This window comes from Medicago truncatula, chromosome 4 (genome assembly GCF_003473485.1).
Source record: "Medicago truncatula cultivar Jemalong A17 chromosome 4, MtrunA17r5.0-ANR, whole genome shotgun sequence".
Lineage (NCBI taxonomy): Eukaryota > Viridiplantae > Streptophyta > Magnoliopsida > Fabales > Fabaceae > Medicago > Medicago truncatula.
Genome location: NC_053045.1, coordinates 849,544 through 874,198, shown reverse-complemented (window position 1 = coordinate 874,198; position 24,655 = coordinate 849,544). Strand labels below are relative to the sequence as shown.

At 33.5% G+C, this 24,655-nt stretch overlaps 3 protein-coding genes across 4 annotated transcripts; all 3 read right to left on the bottom strand.

Moving 5' to 3' along the window:
* Positions 1-327: 327 nt before the first annotated feature.
* On the bottom strand, positions 328-2,638 carry LOC11420489 (pentatricopeptide repeat-containing protein At1g71460, chloroplastic). The gene has a single exon (XM_003604187.4). The coding sequence runs from the start codon at positions 2,560-2,562 to the stop codon at positions 496-498; it is 2,067 nt and encodes a 688-aa protein (XP_003604235.1). The 5' UTR covers positions 2,563-2,638; the 3' UTR covers positions 328-495.
* Positions 2,639-4,942: 2,304 nt separating this feature from the next.
* LOC25491183 (uncharacterized) lies at positions 4,943-10,863 on the bottom strand. 2 transcript variants are annotated; one of them, XM_039833490.1, is made up of 12 exons: positions 10,671-10,863; positions 9,810-10,013; positions 9,471-9,652; positions 8,523-8,649; positions 8,256-8,438; positions 8,098-8,157; positions 7,038-7,964; positions 6,579-6,929; positions 6,389-6,462; positions 6,043-6,181; positions 5,843-5,906; positions 4,943-5,212 (listed from the first exon to the last, which is right to left on the bottom strand). In XM_039833490.1, the coding sequence occupies exons 1-11, from the start codon at positions 10,779-10,781 to the stop codon at positions 5,865-5,867; spliced, it is 2,400 nt and encodes a 799-aa protein (XP_039689424.1). In that variant the 5' UTR covers positions 10,782-10,863; the 3' UTR covers positions 4,943-5,212; positions 5,843-5,864. The 2 variants fall into 2 exon arrangements, with proteins under 2 accessions (XP_039689424.1, XP_013454514.3); XM_013599060.3 differs by having other exon boundaries at positions 6,579-7,964; positions 10,671-10,862.
* Positions 10,864-19,459: 8,596 nt separating this feature from the next.
* LOC11434391 (F-box/kelch-repeat protein At3g23880) lies at positions 19,460-22,009 on the bottom strand. The gene is made up of 2 exons (XM_003604182.2): positions 21,089-22,009; positions 19,460-19,758 (listed from the first exon to the last, which is right to left on the bottom strand). The coding sequence occupies exon 1, from the start codon at positions 22,007-22,009 to the stop codon at positions 21,317-21,319; it is 693 nt and encodes a 230-aa protein (XP_003604230.1). The 3' UTR covers positions 19,460-19,758; positions 21,089-21,316.
* Between the last annotated feature and the right edge of the window lie 2,646 nt (positions 22,010-24,655).

Here is a 24,655-nt window from a genome sequence, read left to right as displayed (position 1 = left end):
ATGCTATGTGATTACTTCCCACCATTATATATTCTTCATAGTCATCATGACAAGTATATGATAATGGACTATCAAGCAGATCCGGAAAATAAAATTAACCAGCAAAGAAATGAAAACAGTTATTGTTAAGTAGAGTATATAATAAGTCTAGCATTGAAAGCCTAATAAAAATATTATGGAATCATAAGCAACTTAAGAAAGAAAAAATGCACACACTCAGTTAATAACATATAGAGCAAGAACTTGCCCCAAATATACACAAACTAACAAGTATTTCTGCATATTTTTCCAACGGTATTTGAGCTGAGATGTTCGACGCACATGAAATTCAGCAACCACTCATGGAAAATCTGATTTATGGATTATTTTACCAAAAGAATGATTACAAATTACAAATAAATTACTAAAATTTTGTAAACCAAAAGTTACATGCGAGTTCAGGAACGTTTGACAATCTATAAACCATTCAAAAGGAAAATGCCGGTCTTGTCTTTACTACAAAAAAGAACTCATTTGTGCAAATCTCTGAGCTTTCTCTAGTTGACCATATCGAGTAAGAAGTCGGACCATTATAGCAAAATGTTCCTTAGATGCTTCAATTTTATATTTAGGCATTAGGTTGAAGATTTTACTTGCATCATTGACAAATCCAGCTCTTTCGCATACAGATAAAATGACTTCAAATGTGAAAGGGTTTGGAGAAAATCTATCTGATCTCATCTGATCAAACAGGTCAATTGCACCCTGATAAAGTTCATTATATTCGTAGGCCCTTATAAGAGCAGTCCATGTCATTGAACCTTTCACAGGTACTGCACTAAACACCAAATTTGCCTTGTCAACATCCCCCAATGCCCCATACATATTGATAAGTTCTGCAGAAACAAAATGGACTGATGTAAAATCCCTTTTCAAGATCTGACCATGAATCTCCTTCCCGTGTTTTAAAAGCTTTAGCTCACCACAAACACTCAACATCCTTGACATGGCAACTGAGTCCGGTCGATGTTTTGACAACTGCATTGACCTTATCACACCAAGTGCTTCATACAGATGTCCATTTTCTATGTACGAATCGATCATGGCTGTCCATGAAATCACGTTCCTTTGCTCCATATCGCCGAACAACCTTGTAGAATATTCAACCACGCCGCATTTTGAATACATTACCACCAACGAAGAAGACAGAGACACGTTAGGCAGAAACCAATGTTTTAATGCATAAGCATGAATCTGTTTCCCTTGTTCCAAAGCCCTCAACTGAGCACAGATTGGAAGAACAGTTGCAACTGTCACAACATCAGGCCTAAACCCTTCTTGCTGCATCCAAATTACGGCCCTCAGCGCCTGCTCTAGTCTGCCAACCGAAGCATAGCCTGACATAAGAGCTGTCCAACAAACTACATTTCTCTCCGGCGAGCTATAAAAAACAGCCCTCGCCGAACTTAAATCCCCGCACTTGCAATACATATCAATCAAAGCAGATTGAACTGGCACTTTCTCCGCATATGATTTCGTTTTCAATACAAAAGCATGAACCTCCTGACCTAACCTCCTTTTACAAACTTCACCAATGACAGGAAGAACAATCGTCATTATAACCGAATTCGGATATATCCCTTCCTCCACCATCCACTTCACATACTCCAACACTTCCCTCTGCAACCTATTATGCGAAAAACCAGACAACATAGTTCCCCAAACAACAACATCCCTCTCCCTCTCCGGAATCTCCTCAAACACACGACGTGCAAGCTTAACCTTCCCACACTTAAAATACAAATCAATCAAACAAGTTCTAAGAATATCACTATCAACCAAACCATTCTTAATCAAAAGTGCATGAGTCTTCAACCCTTGATAAAACGCGGGTGCGGCCGCAAAACTCTTAATAACACTCGAAAAACTATAAACATTCAACTCAACCCCTAATTCCCTCATTTTCGAATAAGTCTTAACCACATCAATATACTGCTTTTTCCTACCACCAAAAACCACAGTCCCTCTCAACAAAGCATTCCACGGATACACACTACTCTCGTCCGGCAATTCATCAAACAGCTTCAATGCATCTTCTAATGAACCACAAGAAGTATACATTTGAACTAATTTTGTAAGCAAAAACGTATTTTTCTCGAGGCCGTTGATTCGGATATGGGTATGAATTTGTTTTCCTATTGAAAGTGAATTTGTCCGGATACAAGCAGCAATGAGTGAAGAGAAAGTTGTGGCGTTGACTGGAATACCATTTTGGTCAACGTAATCCAAAATGGCGAGAGCTTCATTGAGTTTGTTTTGACGTGCGAAGTTTTTGATGTCTTTGTAAATGGAAATTGGGTTTTTGTTGTGAAGTGGTAAGGAACATGGGAATGCATCTTCTTCTGAAAATGGTTTTTTAACGTTGTTGTTTTTGTTGTTGTTCTTGTTGGGGATTGTGAATTTGGGTTTTTTTCTTTGATGGGTTGTTTTGAATGATGAAGAAGGTTTGAAATTGAAGATTTTGTTGGGTTTATGGTTTGGAGGGAAATGTTGGGAGAGAGAAGAAACAGAGTAGTTTTCCATGTTTTTTTTTTTGTAAGGTTTAAGGTTTTTGTGGTAACGAGGTTGTGTGAAACTTTATGTCATAGATTGGGTTAGGCTGAGATAGGAGTTGAGCCAATGAGCATTTGAATTATGCTCTTCACCCAACATAGTGTTGTCTAAATTACCCGTGCGCAAGTTAAGTCATGCTGCGTGTCTTAACTTGCGCACGTTGTATTTTGTGCGTCACTTAAGTAGCACAGTGTGAGTTACCTCACACAACAGTTACTTAAGTCATTTATCAGCAAAACAGAGACAAAGTTCCTCATTTTTCCAACTTATTCAAACACAATTTTCCCCTCCAAGTGCGATTTTCACCATTCTTGCGCCATTCAAAGCCAATTTCTCCCACAATATCAAGTAAGTGATGATTACCCTACTTAATTGCATTAACTTGTAGAAATTTTAGTTTTTTTGAAGAAATATAACATTTTTAGGTTTTTATAAATTTTACTTGCATGTTAGTTTTGATGATTGTTAGTAATGAATTAACTTAGGAATTGTTGTTTAGAAGTTGTTTAGAGTACAATGCGGTAGTTTAGGGTTTACAAATCGTTAGATTACCTAGTTGTTTGAAAATTGCACACTATGTATTTGGTAAAATGTCTCTATGTTAATTATTTTGTTTTTTTGAATTGTGAATTATCAAATTAGTTAGCATATGGTTTGTTAATTTTGATTATAATATATTTGACTGCAATGTGGTAGTTTATGGATTGAAATGACATTGTTGGAATTTTAGTGTTGTTGTTGAATTGTTGGAAATGACACAATGTGCGTGTGAAAATGTATTATTGAATTTGTGTTTTGTTAAATGTTGTGCAGATATGCCTCGGAGGAATACGTCTCAGAGACCGCCTGAGCCGCCTCAGGATAGGAGTGACAGACTTAGGGCAGGGAGGTCTGCCCCTACTACTAGTGCACGGAGGGAGAAACAAGCATTACACCCTCCTATGGCCGGTCGAGGGAGAGGTGGGGGAACGAGACTTGCTAGAGTTGATGCTGCAGGGGGGTCAACGTCGCAGACGGGTCCATCCCAGACGGTGAACCCGACACAATATCAGCAGGATTATCAGGTGTATGATCAGGTGTAGGATCAGGCGTATCATTTTCAGGAGCTTCATCCTCACCAGTATCAGGAACTAACATGCCGCCGATTCCCTTTGCTCTGAAATCTGAACCAAGTAGTGGAGAGGCGGCGGCGGTCAGCAGCGAGGACACTTTGTTTCTAGAATAAATGAAAAATTTAGAGACATTACGTCAACAATTCTAAAAAAAACATTTTACTCATACCTTTTTTTTTTAAGGAATATTTTATTCAATCTTTTTTATGTATAATATTTGTTTACTTTCGACCAAACTTCAAACATACAAAAAATATGATGTATTATTTTGTTTTACATTATGTTTTTTTTAAAGAGAAAAAATATTATTTAAATTATATTGAATATATTTTTAAAGGGGTTTACTAGAAGACACTCACTAGTTTTTAGGAAGGTGTCTTTTAGCAAGTTATAACTAAAAAGTGAGTAATTACATCTTGAAGTGTAGGTTGCTAAAAGACTCCTTCGTAAAAACTAGCAGGTGTCTTCTGACAAATCCTATATACATTTGCTAAAAGACACCTAGTAGTTTTTTTTTTTTTTTTGAAGGGAAGACACCTAGTAGTTTTTAAGAACGTGTCTTTTAGCAAGTTAACTAAAAAATAGGCAAACACGGCTTAAAATGTGAGTTGCTAAAATACCTTTAATAAAAATTAATGAGTGTCTTCTAACAAATCCCATTTTTAAAATATTAAAGGTTAAATGATAAAAAAAATATCATATTTGCAACACATTAATATACTTATATAAAATAAATAGTACATCCTTCGTTTTTTTAAGTGTTGTTTCAGAACAGTACTGTCTGTCCAACATAAGTTAGGGATTGAGATATAATTTTCATATTTTTATTTTTTGACAAAATAATTTTCATATTTTTATTTCTTATGTTTTATATATAGGATATTATAAAAAAAAGTTACAAGTGTAATCAATTAAACATGATTTTTTATCGAGTTAAATATGATTTTAGTTTTTATAAAGTTGTAACCTCTCAAGTTTATTCAATTTAAGTTATATACTTTTTTGTTTTTGTTTTAAAGAGCCCAGTGACAAAATTTACACACACTTAGTGAAATTTAGGAAATAATGGTCTTCTGCAATATGAGTTACACTTAACAAGATGAGTTATATTTTGTTTTTAAATGGACTGCAATCACCAATTTTTGTAAAAAGATTTTAACATTAAGACTAAAATTATATAAAATTTATGTATGAACTATAAATTTAAAAATTGTGCTTTTATGATTGGGAGGATAGAATTATAGAAGTTGATTTTCATTTCATCATTAAATAGACAATCTCTGACTGCATCAAAATTTCTCTAATAAGTCTTCAAACAGGATCCTACGTTAACATTCACATGTTCCAATATATATGCACATTATGTATATATTTCTCCATTCTAACAGAAAGTACCATAAAGTTTGATACATTTCCTATAGACCTATCTACTTTTTGGTGTGTGAATCACTCTTCATTCTTTTGGTGATATAGGTGGATCATCCATGAAATCATCAACCAAATCAGATCTGCAACAACATAAATATTCACAGATTAAAATTTGAAAATGCTTGCAGAAGTTGTATATAGAACCCACAAATTATATAATAATGGAGTGGATATGAAACACGGACACTCCTTGGATTAGGTGTGTCCCGGTGTTCGACACGTTTCGTGTCCGACACCAACAAGACACCGACACTTGTAATTATAGTGAATTATGTAATTTTCTCAAATTATTAGCGGCATCGGCGTGTCAGTGTCTGTGTCGTGTCCGGGGTCCATGTCCGTATCCGTGCTTCAGTGAGTGGAACAGTATGTTTATTGGATGGAAATTGAACAAGATTCTCTTACAGCAGAAAATGAAAAATAAACCTGGCATATTATGGGCTTTCTGAGAGCCACTTCTACTATTGGACTCGGCCCAGGTGTCCTATCACTGTACCCTTACCGATCCATCAAAAGTTTTCAATAAGGATCTAAATTAAAAATTTACTAACTATGCAGCACCGACACTTCATATTGAAGGTGTGTCCGTTGTGTGCACTGACATATGTGGTTACATTGATCACGTACATTTTCTCAGATTATTACTGTCCGTTATGCCGGTGCTTTAAAGTTTGTTAAACCCAAATGTCTTGTCTCAAATGCAAACTCACCTGGATAGGGATCTTTTCACCTTTAAGAGACTTCAACTTGGCTTTTTCTACGTTTTTTTCTGCCCTGCACATAATGAGATACATGATAGTGCAAGGTTATATACTTTCATATTAGATGCCCCTGGAAGTATCAGTATGTGTGATATATAAATTTGTGTGTAAAGCAATAATTTAATAAAAATGATAAGTTTTGTACTCACCTTATCTGGTGAAACATTAACATCAGCTAGTTCCCAGCGATGTTTCTTGAGATTTATCTGTTCCTCAACGCCATCGTCATACAACACCTTGTGCTTTCCGTTGACATGATCATAAGCACTGACAGCACCTTCATAATATCTGCAGAAAATAATTACACACACAAAACACAAAAGTTACTGCATAAAACAAAGCAGGCAACTTATACACACACAGACAAATACTGAAAATAAATTCAAGCATTGTCCTAGTGTAGCTACGACCAAAGTAGTCTTGCTTTGAAACTGGTAGCAGAAAAATACATACATAGAAACATATCGTTAAAAATAGTGATATTAAGATTCTTACGTCTTGTCTAATGGCCACCAGACCTTGATCCTTTTACCAACCAATGAGTTACCAAGGTCTTCAGATTCTTGTGCCTAAAAAAAAGTAAAGATTTTTTCTAAAGAGTCTTAATTATAACGAAGAATAATGATGATGGAAAGTTCAATAAACAAACAATTACACATCAAATTCTGATTCAAACTTGTTATACCTTCTTAGCAGATGATTTGTTGACACCTTTATCAGAAGTAGAAGTTTTTCTTTTCCTTTTGTCGACTTCTATTTGAGCTGAGGATCCTCCCTCTGCTCTATTTTCTACCTTAGTATTTGTACTCGACTTGTGTTTCTTCTCATCTTCACAAAGAACCTCAGATTCCACCTTAGCAACTATTGATTGAGGAGGCACGACAACTTTTCCATCAAACTTTATACATAATTTGATTTTTCCAACGGGTGCCTCATGTTTCTCTTCAGAATCCTTCCTTACTTTAGATTTATTTTTCTTCCCAACACCATGAGATTCAACAGAAGTCTTCTTATGTGAAGGATTCAAATTATCATCCTTCAAATGTTTCTCTTCAGAATCCTTCCGTACTTTAGATTTATTTTTCTTCCGAACACCATGGGATTCAACAGAAGTCTTCTTATGTGAAGGATTCAAATTATCATCCTTCAATATTGACGCAGAATTAGGGTGATCATTTTGATCCCCAATGCTACTAATTTTCCTTCTCCGGCGTTGTTTGGTAGAGCTTCCTTCATGAATGATATCCTTTGTAAAGGGAACATCTTTTCTATTCTCTCCTTGTTTAGATTCCGAAACTAAAGCTTCTGGTGTTTTGCTCATACCTTCAGGATTTGACGTTCTAATACCCTTGGTAGAATCAGGACTTTCAATGCACGGAACATCACTACTTTTATCACAGTCTTTTTTGGATTTAGCAGGTTTTGCAATCTTCCCATTTTTAAGATCAGAAACTAGAGCTTCAGGAGTTTTGGTCATACCTTCAGGATTTGATGGTCTAATACTCTTGGTAGAATCAAGACTTTCAATAGATGGACCATTACCACTCATATCACAAGTTTTTTTGGATTTAGCCGATTTTGCAATCTTCACATTTTTAAGATCAGAAACTGGAGCTTCACCGACAGTTTCAGGCTTTGACTGCGTCTTATCCTTTCTGGAAGAAGGGTTATCAGATGGTGAAAGAGCATAGCTGTCATCATGAGCCTTTTTGTTGGATTGAGATGATTTTCTAGTACTTGACTGCTTATGAACAAAAGAGTGATTATAGCCTTCCTCGGGATTCATTAAGGAGTTAGGCTTACGTGCCCTCTTCCTTGGCACAGTATCCAGCTGAGTTTTGGAGTTCAGTTCCTGATCTGACTCTAAATTGCCAGTTTCAGAACTAGTTTTTGCATTCCGTCTTTCGGAGTTTGTAGTTGGACAAGAATGTAGTTTCCTTTTTGAATCAGAACTTTTTGTAACTTCATCGTCGACTGTAGCTGCATTGGTACTTCTTATATCCGACTTTGTCTCATCCGTAATTTGGACATCTCTCACACAAGTATTATCCATTTCAACCCCTGTAGTCACCTGATTTTAAGAATAATAAAGATAAATGTATTACAAAAATAATGACCAATGGTTTGATGAAGCCAGCATCATAATTATGACTGAAAAATTTAATAATCCAAAAGCTTAATGAGAAAGGACAAAGATAATTTACGTCACAGGGTTCTTCAGGAGCATCTTTAGGTATATCAAGATTGTTCTCAACATCCTGAACCTGAAGCATTGCAACACAATCAATCCTTAAATTAATTTCAAATTCTCAGTTGTTCTGATAATGAAAGAATAACAACAACAGCAGTTAAGGTTAAGTACCGCCATCGAATGATTACGTTCTGGGGATTCAGATTTATTGTGGCAAATGGAAGTTATTGTTTCCGCATACTCATTGAGAGCTCTGCCTGATGATTCAACTGCTTTCATGAGATAAGGTTTAAGTTTGACAGCACAATTGGTGATTACTTTCTCCCCCAAAGTCCAAGAAATAGGTGAAATCGTCTGGGGAAAATCAAATCAAATAAGATTGACAAAGTAAAACAAAAGGAGATGAAATAACAAAATTAATAATGCAAAGCATGTTACCTGGTTCTCCTTTCTTACACTATCTAATAAAGGCCTAAGTAGATCCGAGGAAATGTCTTCACTTTCGTCGAGTATCCCGGTCATTACTATCTCCATTGATTCAATTACACTACTTGGATGGTTTGACCTATAAATTGAGCAAACAATACCAGAAGTGAATGAAAACTTAAAAGTTGAAAAGGAAATAAAAACCAATCATCTTTTTAGTGATATAAGCAAGGGGTAATTTGTACAAGAGCTGATGTAAAAAACTCATCAAAACATGAAAGAAAATAAAGACTTGTTTGATGAAAAATCATTCATGGGTATTTATCTAACAGTAGCTTAAGGCTTAAGCTATCAGGTGAAGGCTCATAAATTGTATTTCATCTAACAAAGACATTGCAGAAATCAGAGCCTTTTCACACTAGGTGAGGTTGGCTGCATGGATCAAACGATGTCATAGCCTTTTTCCATGACGTGTTTCTTATGAGCAATGACTTACCAGAACCATTATCACGTAGATGATCCATGCCTTAATGTTTCGACAAATTTTTCCTTCGATTATCGATTACATAATAGCCTTTCTCTTTTCTACAGGCTTAGAACCGGCCATATAAACATTTGCAACAAAGCACAGCATAGGTAGAGTTGTTTATTAAATAAGTAATAAAGAGAATGAAAAAACAAATGAAGGTATCAAGTTTCATCTAAGCAAGTTTGGAGCCAGAACTATGTAGCACAACACTTTAGATTGAAGAGGTGTCCGCTGTCTGACACTGATGCAACACCGACACATGTGTTTACATTCTATCATTCAATTTTCTATAATTATTACAGGTGTTGATGTGCCAATGCCAGTGTCGTGTCTGTGCTACATAAACCGGAAGTAAATAAAAAATATTTTGAGAATGATGGTCGATGTCTTTTGTCCAGTATTTGTGACTGTCATTATGTAAGGGCACTAACCTTATGATTCTCAAGAACTGTTGAAACATCTCAATAACCAGGTCATCGCACTCAAGGTCCAGCATGATCAAGAATATTTTGATCTTTGAAATTTTTTCAAGTATGGTAAGTGCTTTTTCATATCTGCGGCCAGATACATGGGACAAATTTTCAAAAGCTGCTACTGTAAGCTTAAAAAATTCCTGTTCGCAGTGAAAAGAGATGTTAATTATGTATGATTTGAACAATAACATTATGGTTACAAAATTTTATACTCATCATCTATAATATATACTTATATAGTACTATACTTGAATATTTAATTGAAAAATGACAATTACATCAAATTAAAACGGCCACCTTCATATTTTCATCATCATAAGGATCATTTGGTGCTGTGATTCTTGCAATCTCAGTGAGGCAAGCTGTGACTGAAATCTTAACATCTTCGTCTGTGTGTTTCAAAAGCTCATCAGAAATCAGTGTCTTCATTGGAAGTACAAGTGATTCTTGAATTGGCTCAGGTGGATTTTGATCCAAGTTTAACAATAACAGCTCCATTTTCTTAAAGTGAAAATCATCAAATGAAAGACAAAAAGTCAGCGAAAACTCCTAATTACATTGTTGTGCCTGATTTCAAACATCAAATGTCAAACATTGCAGTAAACAACTGTAAAAGGTAAACTAAATACTAATCCCCATGAAAGAAAAATTGACACACATGAGCTATGAAGCACCAACAAAGACACGTACACCGGACACGACATTGACACCGATAATTTTTTCTTTTTTGAAGAAACCAAACTAGCCCACCGAAATTGAGGTCCCAAGCTAACACCACAGACACTGGTAATAATTTGAGAAAATGAATTATTTGAACGTAATCACATGTGAGAGTGTCGTGTCGGACACCGGAAACACCTTTGATCAGAGCTGTTGGTGCCACATAACATTTCCACCTCACTCAAACATAAGGTTTGCATCTAATCAACAACATTGAAATTCAATTTACTAAAAAACCATAGCACAAACCCTAAACTCCTCCTGATCAGAAGATACAATTGAATCAATGACACTCAATTCAGCAAAGATATACAGAAAAAACATAACAAAAACCAGAAGTTCAATTACAATGTAATTTAGGACACAAAAATCAATAGATATATCAAATTAATCAATAGATACATTAAAAAAAGGAAGAAAGGATAAAAGATACATTACATCAAGTAATTCAAGAAGAATATCAACAGAAGAAGCTAGATTTTTGGATAGTTTTCTCCCCAAATGTCTAAGACTCTTCACTACTGTATCTCTGTCATCAGAAGAAGCCATTTTTTTTTTATTTCTCCGAAAGTTACCACACTAAAATTATGCACTTTATAGCCCCAAATGTACTAATTTACAACTCAGCAAAACTCTATTTATGGGTTTATGGCTAAGTGTTTGACATGCAAGCAGAAAATCACATTTTTTTTTATTTTTTTTATAATTATTTTGACTGTTTTTTTAGCAAAATTTATTATTTTGACTTTGTAGGAAATATATTTCACACTTTTTAAATCGTTTTCTTCAAAAGAAATTCTCTCTACCAATGTTTGTTAACACATGTGGGTATTCACGATAATCCACCTTAATTTTGTAGAAGGTATAAAGTTTAACTTTTAGGAAATTACAGTTGATTGGCCGTGATATTGACATACCATCATGATACTAAATATAAACTTTTTTTGGTAGCATGAATAACGGTGAATTCAAATTCAATCATAAAATGCATCTCTGTTAAATTTAGGGTGTTTGATTTATAACTTCAGGGACATGACAAACTAGATGCAATGGATTGGGCAAAAACTGACAAAAAATTATTCAACATCATAAAAACTTGTGATGTGTTGTTCCGCTCTTTGTTGCGATGTTCTGTGTTGTGTTGCTCTATCTAATACTTGATGTTTTTTGTATCAAACACACTCCTAAATTTTATAATTTATTATGATTCTATCAAATTCAATTTAAAAGATTAATCTCTATACGTATAAAGATATTTGATAAAAATATCTTTTTTTTTTATCAAGAGGAAAATAAATAAATAAAAAAACTAAGCTAAACGCTGTCTAAATATCCCAAAGGCATCCGCAAGCAGAGAGATATTTAGCTGAGGTGGAGGAGACATTCATATCTTCAAGGAATCAACAATTTTAGCACCAAACTTGGCCAACCAGTCAGCACATTCATTGCCTTCTCTCAAAGTATGATTAAAGGAGACCGACCAATGAAGAGAAGAGAGCTTCCTAATGAGAGAAAGTAAGTTTGTGTGAGGATGAAACTCATTCTGATCAGTATCTGCAATAAGATCCAAAGCTGTCCGAGAGTCAGATTCCATGATGATAAATCGATACCCAAGGTCCCATGCGAGTTGAAGTCCTTTCCAAATCTTTCCAAATAGCTGAAAGTTCAGCTAGTAAATTAGACGCTCTACCACAAGAACCAGAAAATCCTTGAATCCAAATTCTCATATCGTTTCTCAAGAGACCTCCAAAACCTGCATCACCGGGATTTCAAAAAGAAGAGTTGTCTACATTGATCTTAATATAGCCTTCAGGATGCCTACTAGTGGTACCAAGAGCGTAAACCATAGAGGCATGATAGGAGATTATGTTGTTGACAGAATTTCAAGTATCTTTCTGCACATTTTGGAAAATATGTTCATTTCTATTTCTCCAAATTTCAAAACAAGTTACTATGAACTTGGTACCCGCCTCTATTGTAGCATGATGTTTAAACCAAAGCTGACAATCCTGCATGTAAAAATTGTTAGGACAGGTAGGATAAACATCCTTCCAAATCGACATTGCTTTAGGGCAATCCCGTAGAGTATGCAAATCATTCTCGACAGCAGCACCACATCTATGACAAAAAGTATTGGAGGTGAGGTGACGTGAGACTCTGAATGAATTGGTAGGAAGACTATCATGCATCACTAACCAACAAAAATGCCGCAGATTTTCAGTAATTTGTAGCCACCAAATCTAACTCCAGGTAGTATTGGGCACCACTTGTTGATTTAAATTTTGATCCAACCATTTATAACCTTGATTGGCCGATTATATACCATTGGGGGAGCCACTCCAAATGAGTTTATCATCAACGTCACTATCAATGGTAATGCTACGAATACAGTCTTGGTAAAAAGAAGGAAGCTGAGTGTATAGTTTGTTGAAATTCCAAGCCTCATTTTTCAATTGTGACCCTCTTAAATTGAGATGTGTCATGTGTGTCTTTTATTCATTTTTCACCGGTGCTTTAATGCTTGTTTTTAAGCATTGAGTGCAGTATTGGTCATCACTTGTTGTGCTGAATTTACCATTGTACCCCTAGTCATTTCATTTTTGTGAGAATTTAGGTTATCTCTAATAGTTAGTTGGTCACAAAACAGGTTTGTTTGGTCAATGATGCATGTCTGGCAGTTTATTCAATTGATAACATGAGATTGAGATGTGAGTTTCTATCATATCCTCACCGTGGCAACTCAATGAAATGTATATGACAAATTGTTTATAAATGGGACAGTTGCATATTATCATTTGGTTTCATTAGAGTTGAGTTTGACTCAAATCAAATTTTAAGATATTATTAGAGTTTATTTAAAATCAGCTGGATCATCTATTTTCATGCTATCGGGTCATTTGGATCTCTAGATGTTTAGTTCAGAACAGAAGAAATATGTAAGAGTCTGTATTTGATCAATCACCTCATTGCTAGATTAATTAATTAACTCTTAAGGAAAAAAAAAATGTGAGAATTGCAAAAAAAAACAAATATTGCAAAATACTTTGGTTCACAATGCGAGAAGCCAATATCTTTCTATGCTCATTAATTTTACATCAGTTCTTGGAATTTTAAAATTCAATATCAATCTCTATAACATTAACTTAATTTGTTCAAGTCTGATCTAAAATGGTGGTCTTATTTCATATCACATTGAAGTGAATCATATTATAAGTGATCCAAAGCTACAACACTATATAACATGACTAATAAGAATAGTTCTTCTAAGTACCTATCAGCCTATGATGCCACACCACTCCTATCAAAGAGAAATAAGCTAAATGTTGATTCACCAACAAATGCCAACATGTTTAATTTTTATAAAAAAAAAAAAAAATATATATATATATATATAGTTTGGTGAACTGTGATGTTTATTAATTTAATTCACTAATTTGAATAGGCTGGGCTATGTCAAATTTGTCATTTGATTTCTTACAATCACTCTTTAAAATGATTTTGTATCATTAAATTGAAGGACACAAACAAATGTAGTAAGGCTCTTTTTTAATATTTATTTTAACATTTTTTTTATTGGATGAAACTTGGCTGTCATCATTTAATGAAGAATCAATTTTTAACGTTTAGATATCATATACGTTTCATCAAATAAAAGAATGAGCGTTAGAGTGATTGTTGAAAGTAGGGTGTTGTTAGCACAACTCAGACACAATTACTTAGAAGTTGAGAAATGATATTTGCAGAGTCATTTTGTGATAACGTTTGACAATCATATCTCATACTCACGTTGTATTCACACTATTTTTTCTTTTTCTCTCTTTATTGTTTTTGACCAATAAAAAGAGAGAAAAGATGATTGTCAGAAAATAGTTTACAAATATTATTACTCTTAAGAGTTATATCCCTTGTTATACAAAACCCTTCATCACTTTAGAAATGCATATATAAACCGCACAAATTTATTAGATTTTCAAATATAAATTATCAATATAATCTCAAAAATATTACTATCTCTCCAATTTAGTTATTAAACTATACAAAAATACTAAATAGCTCCAAAAGTATAAGAAATCAATCAATTTAGTAAGTGTATTAAGATGTTTGATATTAAATTGAGAGATTTTCTATACACCTTAACGATTAAATTGACGGATTTTATATAATTTAAAACTACTTGACATATTCATATAATTTATGGTTGGATATCGGTAAAAAAAATAGTTTACGATTTGATTGAAGAAAATTTAGTAATCCAAGTACTAAATTGTATTAAATCGATGAAACATAGCTATCAAATAAACACTTTTATGTACAATGTTTTTATTACATAACATTTGATAATTGTGTTGGCTAGGCTCATTGTGAGATGCAGTAACAAAAAGAAGTGTGGAGATGGCATTGTAAAATATTATAGATAACAGATAATAAAAAATCAATCATTCATACACTACATAATTTCCAAATAATATGTGGAAGAGAAACTCACTTTTAATAAGCCAAAACCATACTTTCCACTATATTGTATCTGCAGTTATAGATAAATGCCTTTAGGTCATCAACATTTGCCAATATTAGGATATTACCATCCTTAGAAAGACCCAATGTTCGTAGCATGAAGAGAAACTCCGATAACTAATTTTAATTAAATTTATCCAAGAACACGATGTTTAAAAACACCATTACTATGGTAAAATAAAGTAAAAACAATCAAAATTAGTGTCCTAATTTCCTAATCACTGCATTTGTTTGAATGGAAACAACCAAACAAGTCCTATTTGTGGTTAGTGTCAAGTCAAACAAAAACACAACTTATCCAAGGTTCTCACAACAAACAAACGTCAATCCCCACAAAACCCATCAATTTTCATATGAAACGGCACCACGGTTACACACAAAATTCTGTAACTCAATTGCATAAAGTCACTTCGTATTAATTAATATAATGAAACGCAGAAGAGATTAATTCAGCAACAAACAAACTAAAATAATGAGTTCAGTTGTGCTTTTGACTGCCTTTATTTTTAGTAGGGTCTCTTCACCTTTTGGTATATTAAGTGCAACTCTATTATGTAACTAAGTACCTTAATTAAGCGGATAAGCCATCACACAATATTTTGAACAATATATATTATTATAAACTGATAAGGATTTTAGGAACATACATGTAACATAAATTCAAACAAGTAATAATATATATGTGGATGAGAAACTCATTTTCAATGAATTGAAACCAAACTTTCAAAGTAATCCTTAGCCTTCGACCATAATTTATTATCATTAGATCCAATTTCCTCTACTCTATTGTCTCTGCAGTTATAGATAAATATCTCGTCGATGTATCACCATTCTCAGAAAGATATATACAGTGGCAACAAATTAAAACCTTTACACCTTGTTTCTGAATATAAATTATGATAGCTAATTTTAAATAATTGAATCCAAGACTCTTGAACACCAAAATTCTTCATTTGCCATATAACAAAATGGGTTTTTTTTCGGAATAATGACAAAAGCAAATGCAGCCCATTAAATGCACAAGTGATGGCTGATAGAACCGCTCCTTAACAAAAACCCGAGGCAGCAACAGTTGAGTGTATGTCTCAGCGGAGAGATGAGAGTATCGAAAGATTTGTCAACGCACCTGAACCTCAGGAGAGATTTAACAGGGAGCAAAGAGAGTATTTGGACGATAACATCCATGGAGCAGTCTCTGTTGTTTAGATAGAACCCTCGGACGTTAAGAAAACATGAAATATAAATAGGAAAAGCTAAAAACCCTAGCACGCTATTTATAGGTTTTCTATGTGACCGTATATAGTACGACTTTGTTAGGGGGGCTTAAATGATATTTTTCTCGTGGTCAATTTATTATTGGAACCCAAAAAGGAAAATTACATTCTACGGAAGGATGTTCCCGCATAATCAGATGCTAGAAGGTCTGTTTGGCGGTGGAGAAGCAGATCATGAGATCTGAGGATGAAGAAGCTCTAAACTTTGCTAAGAGTCAGCACAACTATTGCATACACAAAGAGTGTGAACAATTGATATGGTCCGATCAAAGTTGAGAAGATCATTGATGTCTTAAATTAGACTAACATATTCGTGGCATCAAGAAATTTGCCCCTTGAGAATATAAAGTGGAGAGAGTTCAAATAGCAAATAACATCTTGAAGATTCATCTCTTTAACCAATAGAAGTCTGCGATGGATAACCTGAAGCTCGTAAAATTAGTACGTTAATTTTTACGTTAGTATTTCCTATCTTACTAGGCTAGACATTTAAGTCCTTAATTTCTTTAATCAACTAAACCAAGTGAGCTACTCATCCTCTGTATAGGCATTAGAGATAATATTTCAACTTGATTTTATCGTGACTTTATAGTAGTAATTTTAATAGATTTTTTCACAAAATTGTAAATTGGATATCGAAAAATCGATTCAAATTAAACCGCATAAAAGTAGACTGGATCAATTTTTTTAATGATAATCCAAATCTGCGAGAGTATTTAAATTTTTGGATTTAATGATATTTTTGTCCTTATAACTGATCACCATGAACACCTCTACTCTGTTCATTAAGCAATTCCTTGTTAGGGGCTAATATAGCAACTTTATTAAAAAAAATCTAATAAACAATATTTGTTTATTCAAATTGGTAAAGTACATTGATATAACACACGCTCACATTGTCGATGATGATATCGATATCATTAAATTGTGAAATACATAAACGTACAAATATAAAACTATATTCAATTGTCTGGAATATCCGAGCCTTTAGATTTGTTACATTGATGATGTCAAAGTCACTGATTTAATCTTGAGCAGATCAAAACTAATCTCTCAACCTAAACACAATGAACACGACATCAAGGTTGAAAATAAAAAGAAAATAAAAAACACTACACCTAAATGGAATATTAAAACAATCAACCTTGCATTAATAGTAACTGACACATGTCATTGTAAGCTTAGCTCAGTTGGTAGGGACAATGCAAAATATATGCAAGGTCCGAGGTTCAAACTCCGACCACCACCAAAAAATAGTAATCGACACACCAACCAATCATTGCCTAATGGTAACCGGCAATGGGCCGATCATGGACTCATCTATACATATAGAGTTCACCTTGTAATGAATATTTATCTATCAAAGAAAATAAGTTTTGATATTCAACATTCTCTCCAAGGATTTTGTAAAAAATAAAAAAAAAAAAAAAAAAAAAAAAAAAAAAAAAAACTCTCCAAGGATTAGTCTATGAATTCAGTAGATATAGAAATCTAATAAAGTATATGGTCAACCTCAAACATAACCAACAAGAAGTTATCGATATTGCTCTAAAAAAAAAGAAGTTACAGATATTGATTTGGATCGAATGATCGATTCAAATATTGAAAAAAGTTGGGAAAAATACAATTTTTTTCAAGAAATTAAGCTCTATTGGCTTTTATCACAAGTGATTCGATTGAAAACATATATATATATATATATATAGTAAATTAACGGAACAATAGTGTATATAAAGCATAAATCAATAGTGAAATCGTGGACGGCACGACCTAAACGCAGTAAAGAAGATAACGACACTAAGAAGACAACATGAGTTTGAAAATAAAGACGGGTGAAGAGTCGGGTTTTGGGTGGAGATGACCACCCATGACAATGGTAATAGCTTCTTCTTTGACGGCGGTGGTAAAGAAGGGCCTTGTTGCTCTAGGTTTGGGAAGCAAATGAAGGGGCTTAAGTTGTTGTGGTAATTGTCTCTTAAACTGAAAGGAATTGCAAAAATACTCTAAATGTAACAAATACATTTTGTTCTTCATTTACTTTTTTTATTCAGCAAATACTCTAAATTTAACAAATTGAAGGGACAAATAATTACGAAAAATAAAAAATTGTAACAATTGAAGGGACAAAAGGTTATAAAAAATCAAAACCCACAGCTCAAAGAGTTAAAATATTCTGCATCATTTAAATATTGTAAATATTAATGTAACAAATACAGTTGTTCTTCAGTAACTTTTATTAAAATAGCACATTCTAATAAAATGGCTGATTGAAAAATCACACTCTTGTTGCTCCAAACTTCAATTGCAGCTGCCCTTCTTCTCTTTCCGTAGAATAAATAATGACTAATACCTCAAAATAGTCCTTGAATTTTGAAAAATCGACCAATTTTGTCCCTGAATTATTCGAAATATCAAAATAGTCCCTGAATTTACAAAACGTCAATCAAATTAGTCCCTCCGTTAAATTGGTCTGTTAACGGAGGTGACGTGTCACGTTAACCTCTGACAAAGCGTACCACGTCAGATGCCACGCAAGCAGGGACCAAATTGATGGATTTACACAAAATTTCGAAGGACTAAATTGATGGATTTACACAAAATTTCCAAGGACCAAATTGATGGATTTTCAGAAAATTCGCAACGGCTCTTTCCCTTCTTTGTGAGTAACGGCTCTTTCTCCACTTCCTCATTTAAGGCTATTTCTTCCCCCAAATATATAAATTTGGAACCCTAATGTTATAATTCCTTACATAGAGTTCAAAAACCCTAAAATTACGAATCTAAAAAACGCAATCAAACACACAACAATCACAAACAAACAGAAACCAAACATGATATGAAGTTAAAAGTTGAAAAATAATGCCAAATCCAATTTACGGGCCATCCGCTTCTACTCAACCGCAGTACATGGAGTTTATCCCAACTCCAGGATTTCGAAAACAATGATGCATGTTTTAATTATGCTTTTGGACTAGTTTAATTAATGTTTTTTTGGCTATGTACTGTTGTTTTTTTGGCTATGTAATGACTTATTAACTCGAATATTGACTTATGATATAATGAAAATGTTTGTCTTTTTATATTCAAAGTGTTTGTCTTTTATTTTTTCTTTGTTCAGCAAATGTATGTCCAAAGGATCAAATTGATTTCTGTTATGATAATTCAAGGACCAATTTGATGTTTTTTTTACTAATTTAAGGATCGAAATGATGGATATGAATATAATTCAAGGACCAATGTGATTGAATATTTTTGACAGAAAGGTTTGATTCATTCATTGACAACCTTTTTTCATTACAACATTACATGGACTTGGCACAATACAATAGCATTTTAAACAACTCAATCAAACAAAATACTCCTATCAATAACTTAATTCCATGACCATCATCATTGTTTTTAAAATAGCCTAATTCTTCAGCTTCATCAACCCACACAAAAAAATTACAGTTTTCACAATCATCCTATACAATCATCAAAAGACAAAATCAGTATAATTTAAACAAAACATTCATACATCAAATAACCATTGTTAAACAAACCTTATGCAGAGGGCAAGCATAGAAAAGCCTTCCTGGGTTATTGACAGTGTTTGCTCTTCTTACAACACAAATTCTAGGACACCAACATTGAAGCTCTCTCACATCATCATTGTACATAGAGCTTGAAGATGAATACCGGTTGTTGTAGTTGTTTTTGCCCATTCGCGCACCACCCATCAATTCTAAACACTGAATCTACAAGGCAGAGCACTTGATTTATGAATTTCGAATTTAATCAAAAAAATTAGGGTTCTAAGTTTTTTGAATTGGGGAAGAAATTTTGGGGATTTTGAACTCTATGTAAGGAATTATAACAGTAGAGTTCCAAATTTATATATTTGGGGAAGAAATAGCCTTAAATGAGGAAGTGGAGAAAAAGCCGTTACTCACAAAGAAGGAAAAGAGCCGTTGCGAATTTTCTGAAAATCCATCAATTTGGTCCTTGGAAATTTTGTGTAAATCCATCAATTTAGTCCTTCGAAATTTTGTGTAAATTCATCAATTTGGTCCCTGCTTGCGTGGCATCTGACGTGGTACGCTTTGTCAGAGGTTAACGTGACACGTCACCTCCGTTAACAGACCAATTTAACGGAGGGACTAATTTGATTGACATTTTGTAAATTCAGGGACTATTTTGATATTTCGAATAATTCAGGGACGAAATTGGCCGATTTTTCAAAATTCAAGGACTATTTTGAGGTATTAGTCAATAAATAATATCTGCAAAAGCTCTCAAACAAGACAATAAAATTAAAATTAATTATCCATTTAATTATGTCATCATTTAATTTGACAAAAAAAAAAAAAAAAAAAAAAAAACAGGAGACAATTGAAAATGGAACATAAGAATAATTTGATATTACAATTTCTAGAAATGATCAGAAGTAAACAAAAGTGGAAAGTTATAAACCACAAGTACAAGCAATCAAATTAATCCTATACCAGGTTTGACAAGTTATATGGGTCTATTTGTTTCCTATTAATATTTATCTGATTTAACAGGCACATAACCTTACTCTATCAATAGTTCATTATGTGCAGAACTCTGGTAGAAACCCTAAAACCAAAAGAATAAAGACTGGTTCACATATTAAAAAGAACATATAACATGTATGAGACTAGTGAGCTTGAAAAGGAAAAATCACAATTGCCTTGAATTTGGTATTAAAAATGCAATATTGACAACATTTCTTAAAATCCTAAAAGGATATGAGCAAAGTTAATAAAACTTAAGTTGCAAAACCTAAAACACATGAAAATATTGATGTTTTACATTTTACAAACCACAACATTTCTGATGGAAGCTGTCCCAGCCAAGGAATTTACATATAGAAAATATCATCATCTAAGTTACAATAAGCATAAATAACAAGAAAATGGTCAATAAATAATAACTCAACAATTAATACCGACAAGCTAATTAAGCAGCAAAGCAATCACACAATCTATTATTATAACAACAAAAACGAAGTAATTAACATACATAGATTCAAACAAGAAAAATGTGGAAGAGAAACTCACTCACTTTTAATAAAGCTGCACCAAACTTTCAACGTAATACTGGGCCTCGGACCACATCATACCCTTACTTCCTCCAATTCTCACTACTCTATCGCCTGTGCAGTTATAGACAACTAGCAGAAAGATACAATGGCACCAAATCCAATTTTAAATAATTGAATCCAAGACTCCTTCATTTGCCATATCATAAGATGGGTTTTCTCAAAATCATGACAAAAACAAAGACTTTCCCTCAAAACCACAAGTTCAATTGGCTTGTAACAGCTGAGTGTATGTATGTGTCTGTGGAGAGATCAAGTGAAATAATCACATAGTCCTCGTCAGTAATAAACCTATGATCCAAATCAAAATATCCTGAATTAGAGTAATCACGAAGAGCCAACCAGTTAATAATACCATTCAAATGCACACCATTAGATTTGTAAGCTGGAATCACAGGGAAAGGTTGAAAACTTTCACCTTGCTTATAATTTACACCGAAGGATACCGCCTTATAAGTTTCGGTTGAAGTATCATAACCAAAAGAGAACTGATTGTAACTCAACCACGGATGGGATAAACGATATTCAGATGTTGTGGCTGGGTTCCAAATATAGAGATAGTTATCATCGCTATCATTCAAGCAAAGCAACCCATTGCATGAACCAACAAGCGACCAATCAAGGTGTTCCGCCAGTAAACGATCACGTACAATATTACGATATGAACTATCAAGTAAATCAGATATTTTTGGCGAGACCACGCCGCTACTCTCATTATCAATCCATACAACTGCCGCGACACGTGGGATTCGTTTCGATTTCTTGAGATGCTTTTGAACGAAGTAAGGATCAGAGATGAGAGCATCAAAAGATTTGTTAACGCAACTGAATGGCAGAAGAGATTTCACCGACAGTGCCGACAATATTTCGGTGATAACATCCATCGAGCAGTCTCTATTGAACCCTAGCCGTTATGCCAAATATAAAGATACTATTTAGGTTTAATAGCAGTTTTGGCCCCTAATAAAATAAACTACAAAATCGTCCTCTAAGTATTGACTTTTTTGCGGCTTTGACCCCACACCAATTTTGACCAAGTCAATGCACACGTGGACACCACGTGTGTATTTTTTTCTTTTTAATATATATTTTTTAATTAAAATAAATATTTATTTATTTATTTTTAATTAAATTAAAAAATAAATAAATACACATGTGGCGTCCACATCAGCTTTAACTTGGTCAAAATTGACTTGAAGGATCAAAACTACAAAAAAGTCAATACTTAAGAGGCGTTTTGTAGTTTATTTAGTTAGGGGGGCCACAGTCGCAATTTTTTGAAACATAGGGGACCACATCAACTATTATAATAACTTTTTATTGCCCTTTTTCACCCAATGTTTATGTATTTTCCATAAACATTTATAGTATGTATTTTTATTCGAAAACACTATTATAATGGGGTCATTTACGAAAAATAGTTTATGCATTTTTTGGAATTATAACAGATATCATTTACGATAAAATAAGCACTATGGGGCTTGGTTTTTCTTAATTTACATTAAAATTAATTAAGTTAACGGTACCTATAAATATCCATAATTTTCCATAAACCTAGTAAAAAAATTATGTCAAAGTTTTTTTAGTCCTTCTAAATTTTTCCCAACAACATTTTTAATCCCTGTAACATTTTTCTTTAACATTTTAGGGATCAAAAATGTTGACGGAAACTTTTTACATGGACTAAAAAGTAATTTATTTATAGGGACTAAAAATGAAATTCTGAAGGATCATTTACTTAATTAACCATTTAAAATAATATATAATTGTGATGGCCACGATAAAACATTTCAATCCTAACAAAATGTATCGAAGCAGAAAAGAATGATTAATTTTTTTGAAGCCTTGAAACAAAAATTTGATAATAAAGAGTCGGTTGTGTTCTTTTCCTACCTTAATCTCTTTCTTAACTCTATTTTTGAGGTTTTCGGATTATATAATCTGAAATCTCCTATATATAAGAGGCTAGATTAGAAAACATCCCTCATTTATAACAATTAGGTTTTCGGAATTTTTTTTACAAAATGTAATTGTACATCCCTCTATATCGTATTTCATAGCAGTTACAGGCCTTTTATATTTATGATAGTTACATTGCGATGTCTTTGGTAGAGTTCTATGCCTGTTAATGCATATCTGATTTAAGAAGCCTATAGCCTTACAGTGCCAAGTGATTCATAATGTGCAGAGCAGGGAAAAAAAGGATAGAAAAGTATAAGTTAGAATCTATTATAAAGCCTGCAAGATTTTGACATGTTCGTCCATACCCCTTCTTTGATAGGAGGTGGATTTGTGATACCTGCCTCTCAAAATTCGGCTTTAGCACATTCTTGGTGGATCCTCTCCTTAGTTGTGTTTATGGGAGTGTACTCCGTGATTTTTTTTTTTTTTTTTTTTTTCCTTCTTGTCTCCATCTCGGTGTTTGTTGTCGCCTCCTTTGGCTGTGCCTTTATAGTATTTAGGCACAATAGAATCAAACCTAAATATTATCTCTTATGCCTGTACCGGGGTGGATAGCTCACTTGATTGAGCGGTACTATTAACTGGTTGGCCCTTTGCGATCACTTTGGTTCAAAGCAATATGCGATTCTTTCACTTGATCTTTCCACTGAGACATACACTAAATTGTGGCTGCCTCAGGTTTTTGTTAAGGAGTTGTTCTATCGGCCATCACTTGTGGGTTTGATGGACTGTATTTGCTTTTGTCATTATGCCAAATGAAGGATTTTGGTGTTCAAGAGTCTTGGGTTCAATTATTTAAAATTAGTTATCATAATTTCTTTTCAGCAAATGAGGTTTGAATTTGTTGCCATTGTATATTTTCTGAGAATTGTGATATGATATTGGCAAATAGTAATAAAGTTGACGAAGCATTTATTTATAACTGCAGATACAATAGAGTAGAGAAAATTGGAATTAATGATAATATATTCTGGTCGGAAGCTAAGGATTACTTGAAAGTTTGGTTTCGATTCTATGAAAGTGAGTTTCTCTTTCACATATGACTTGTTTGAATTTATGTTACATGTTATCAGTTTATAATAATAGATTGTTTGAGTAACTTCCGTAGTTGGTGATTTGTTAATACCTTAACTAGGAGTACCATTGTCTCCTTTTCTTAATTTCATTTGTGATGTATGGAGTTGTATCAAAGTTGTTGTGCTAGATTGATTCAGAGGGCAAGCTAGGAAGGCTATGTGTTTTTCAAGGTTTTGCCTTGCTCTACTGAGTTGCAAGATCCATACATTGTTTTTTATTTATTTAGAAAATATCATCCTATTATAAAAGGTCATCCTGTCTAATTTATACAAAAATGTCAAAATTGGTAGTTTGATTCATTAAAAAATGTCAATAATGATCCGAATCAAAGACTTGTTAAACCCATATTTCTTCCACCTAAAAGACACCCTTGAGGAGCTCATCAAAAAGGGAAAACTAAGAAGGTTCGCCAAAAATTAAAACTCCCGCGAGGACAGAAAGAAATATAAATGCTAACCTCAAAACTTGTCTGGGCAAAGTGAATCACCAAA

What these genes read in the sequence shown, in the direction of transcription:
- LOC25491183 (XM_013599060.3), bottom strand. Translation starts at nt 10,781, where the DNA reads ATGGCTTCTTCTGATGACAGAGATACAGTAGTGAAGAGTCTTAGACAT. An exon ending in CTCCTGAAGAACCCTGTGAC is followed by an intron (nt 7,965 to 8,097) that starts GTAAATTATCTT and finishes TCTTAAAATCAG; the next exon opens with GTGACTACAGGGGTTGAAAT. An exon ending in TTAATGTTTCACCAGATAAG is followed by an intron (nt 5,907 to 6,042) that starts GTGAGTACAAAA and finishes CATTATGTGCAG; the next exon opens with GGCAGAAAAAAACGTAGAAA.
- LOC11434391 (XM_003604182.2), bottom strand. Translation starts at nt 22,009, where the DNA reads ATGGATGTTATCACCGAAATATTGTCGGCACTGTCGGTGAAATCTCTT.
- LOC11420489 (XM_003604187.4), bottom strand. Translation starts at nt 2,562, where the DNA reads ATGGAAAACTACTCTGTTTCTTCTCTCTCCCAACATTTCCCTCCAAAC.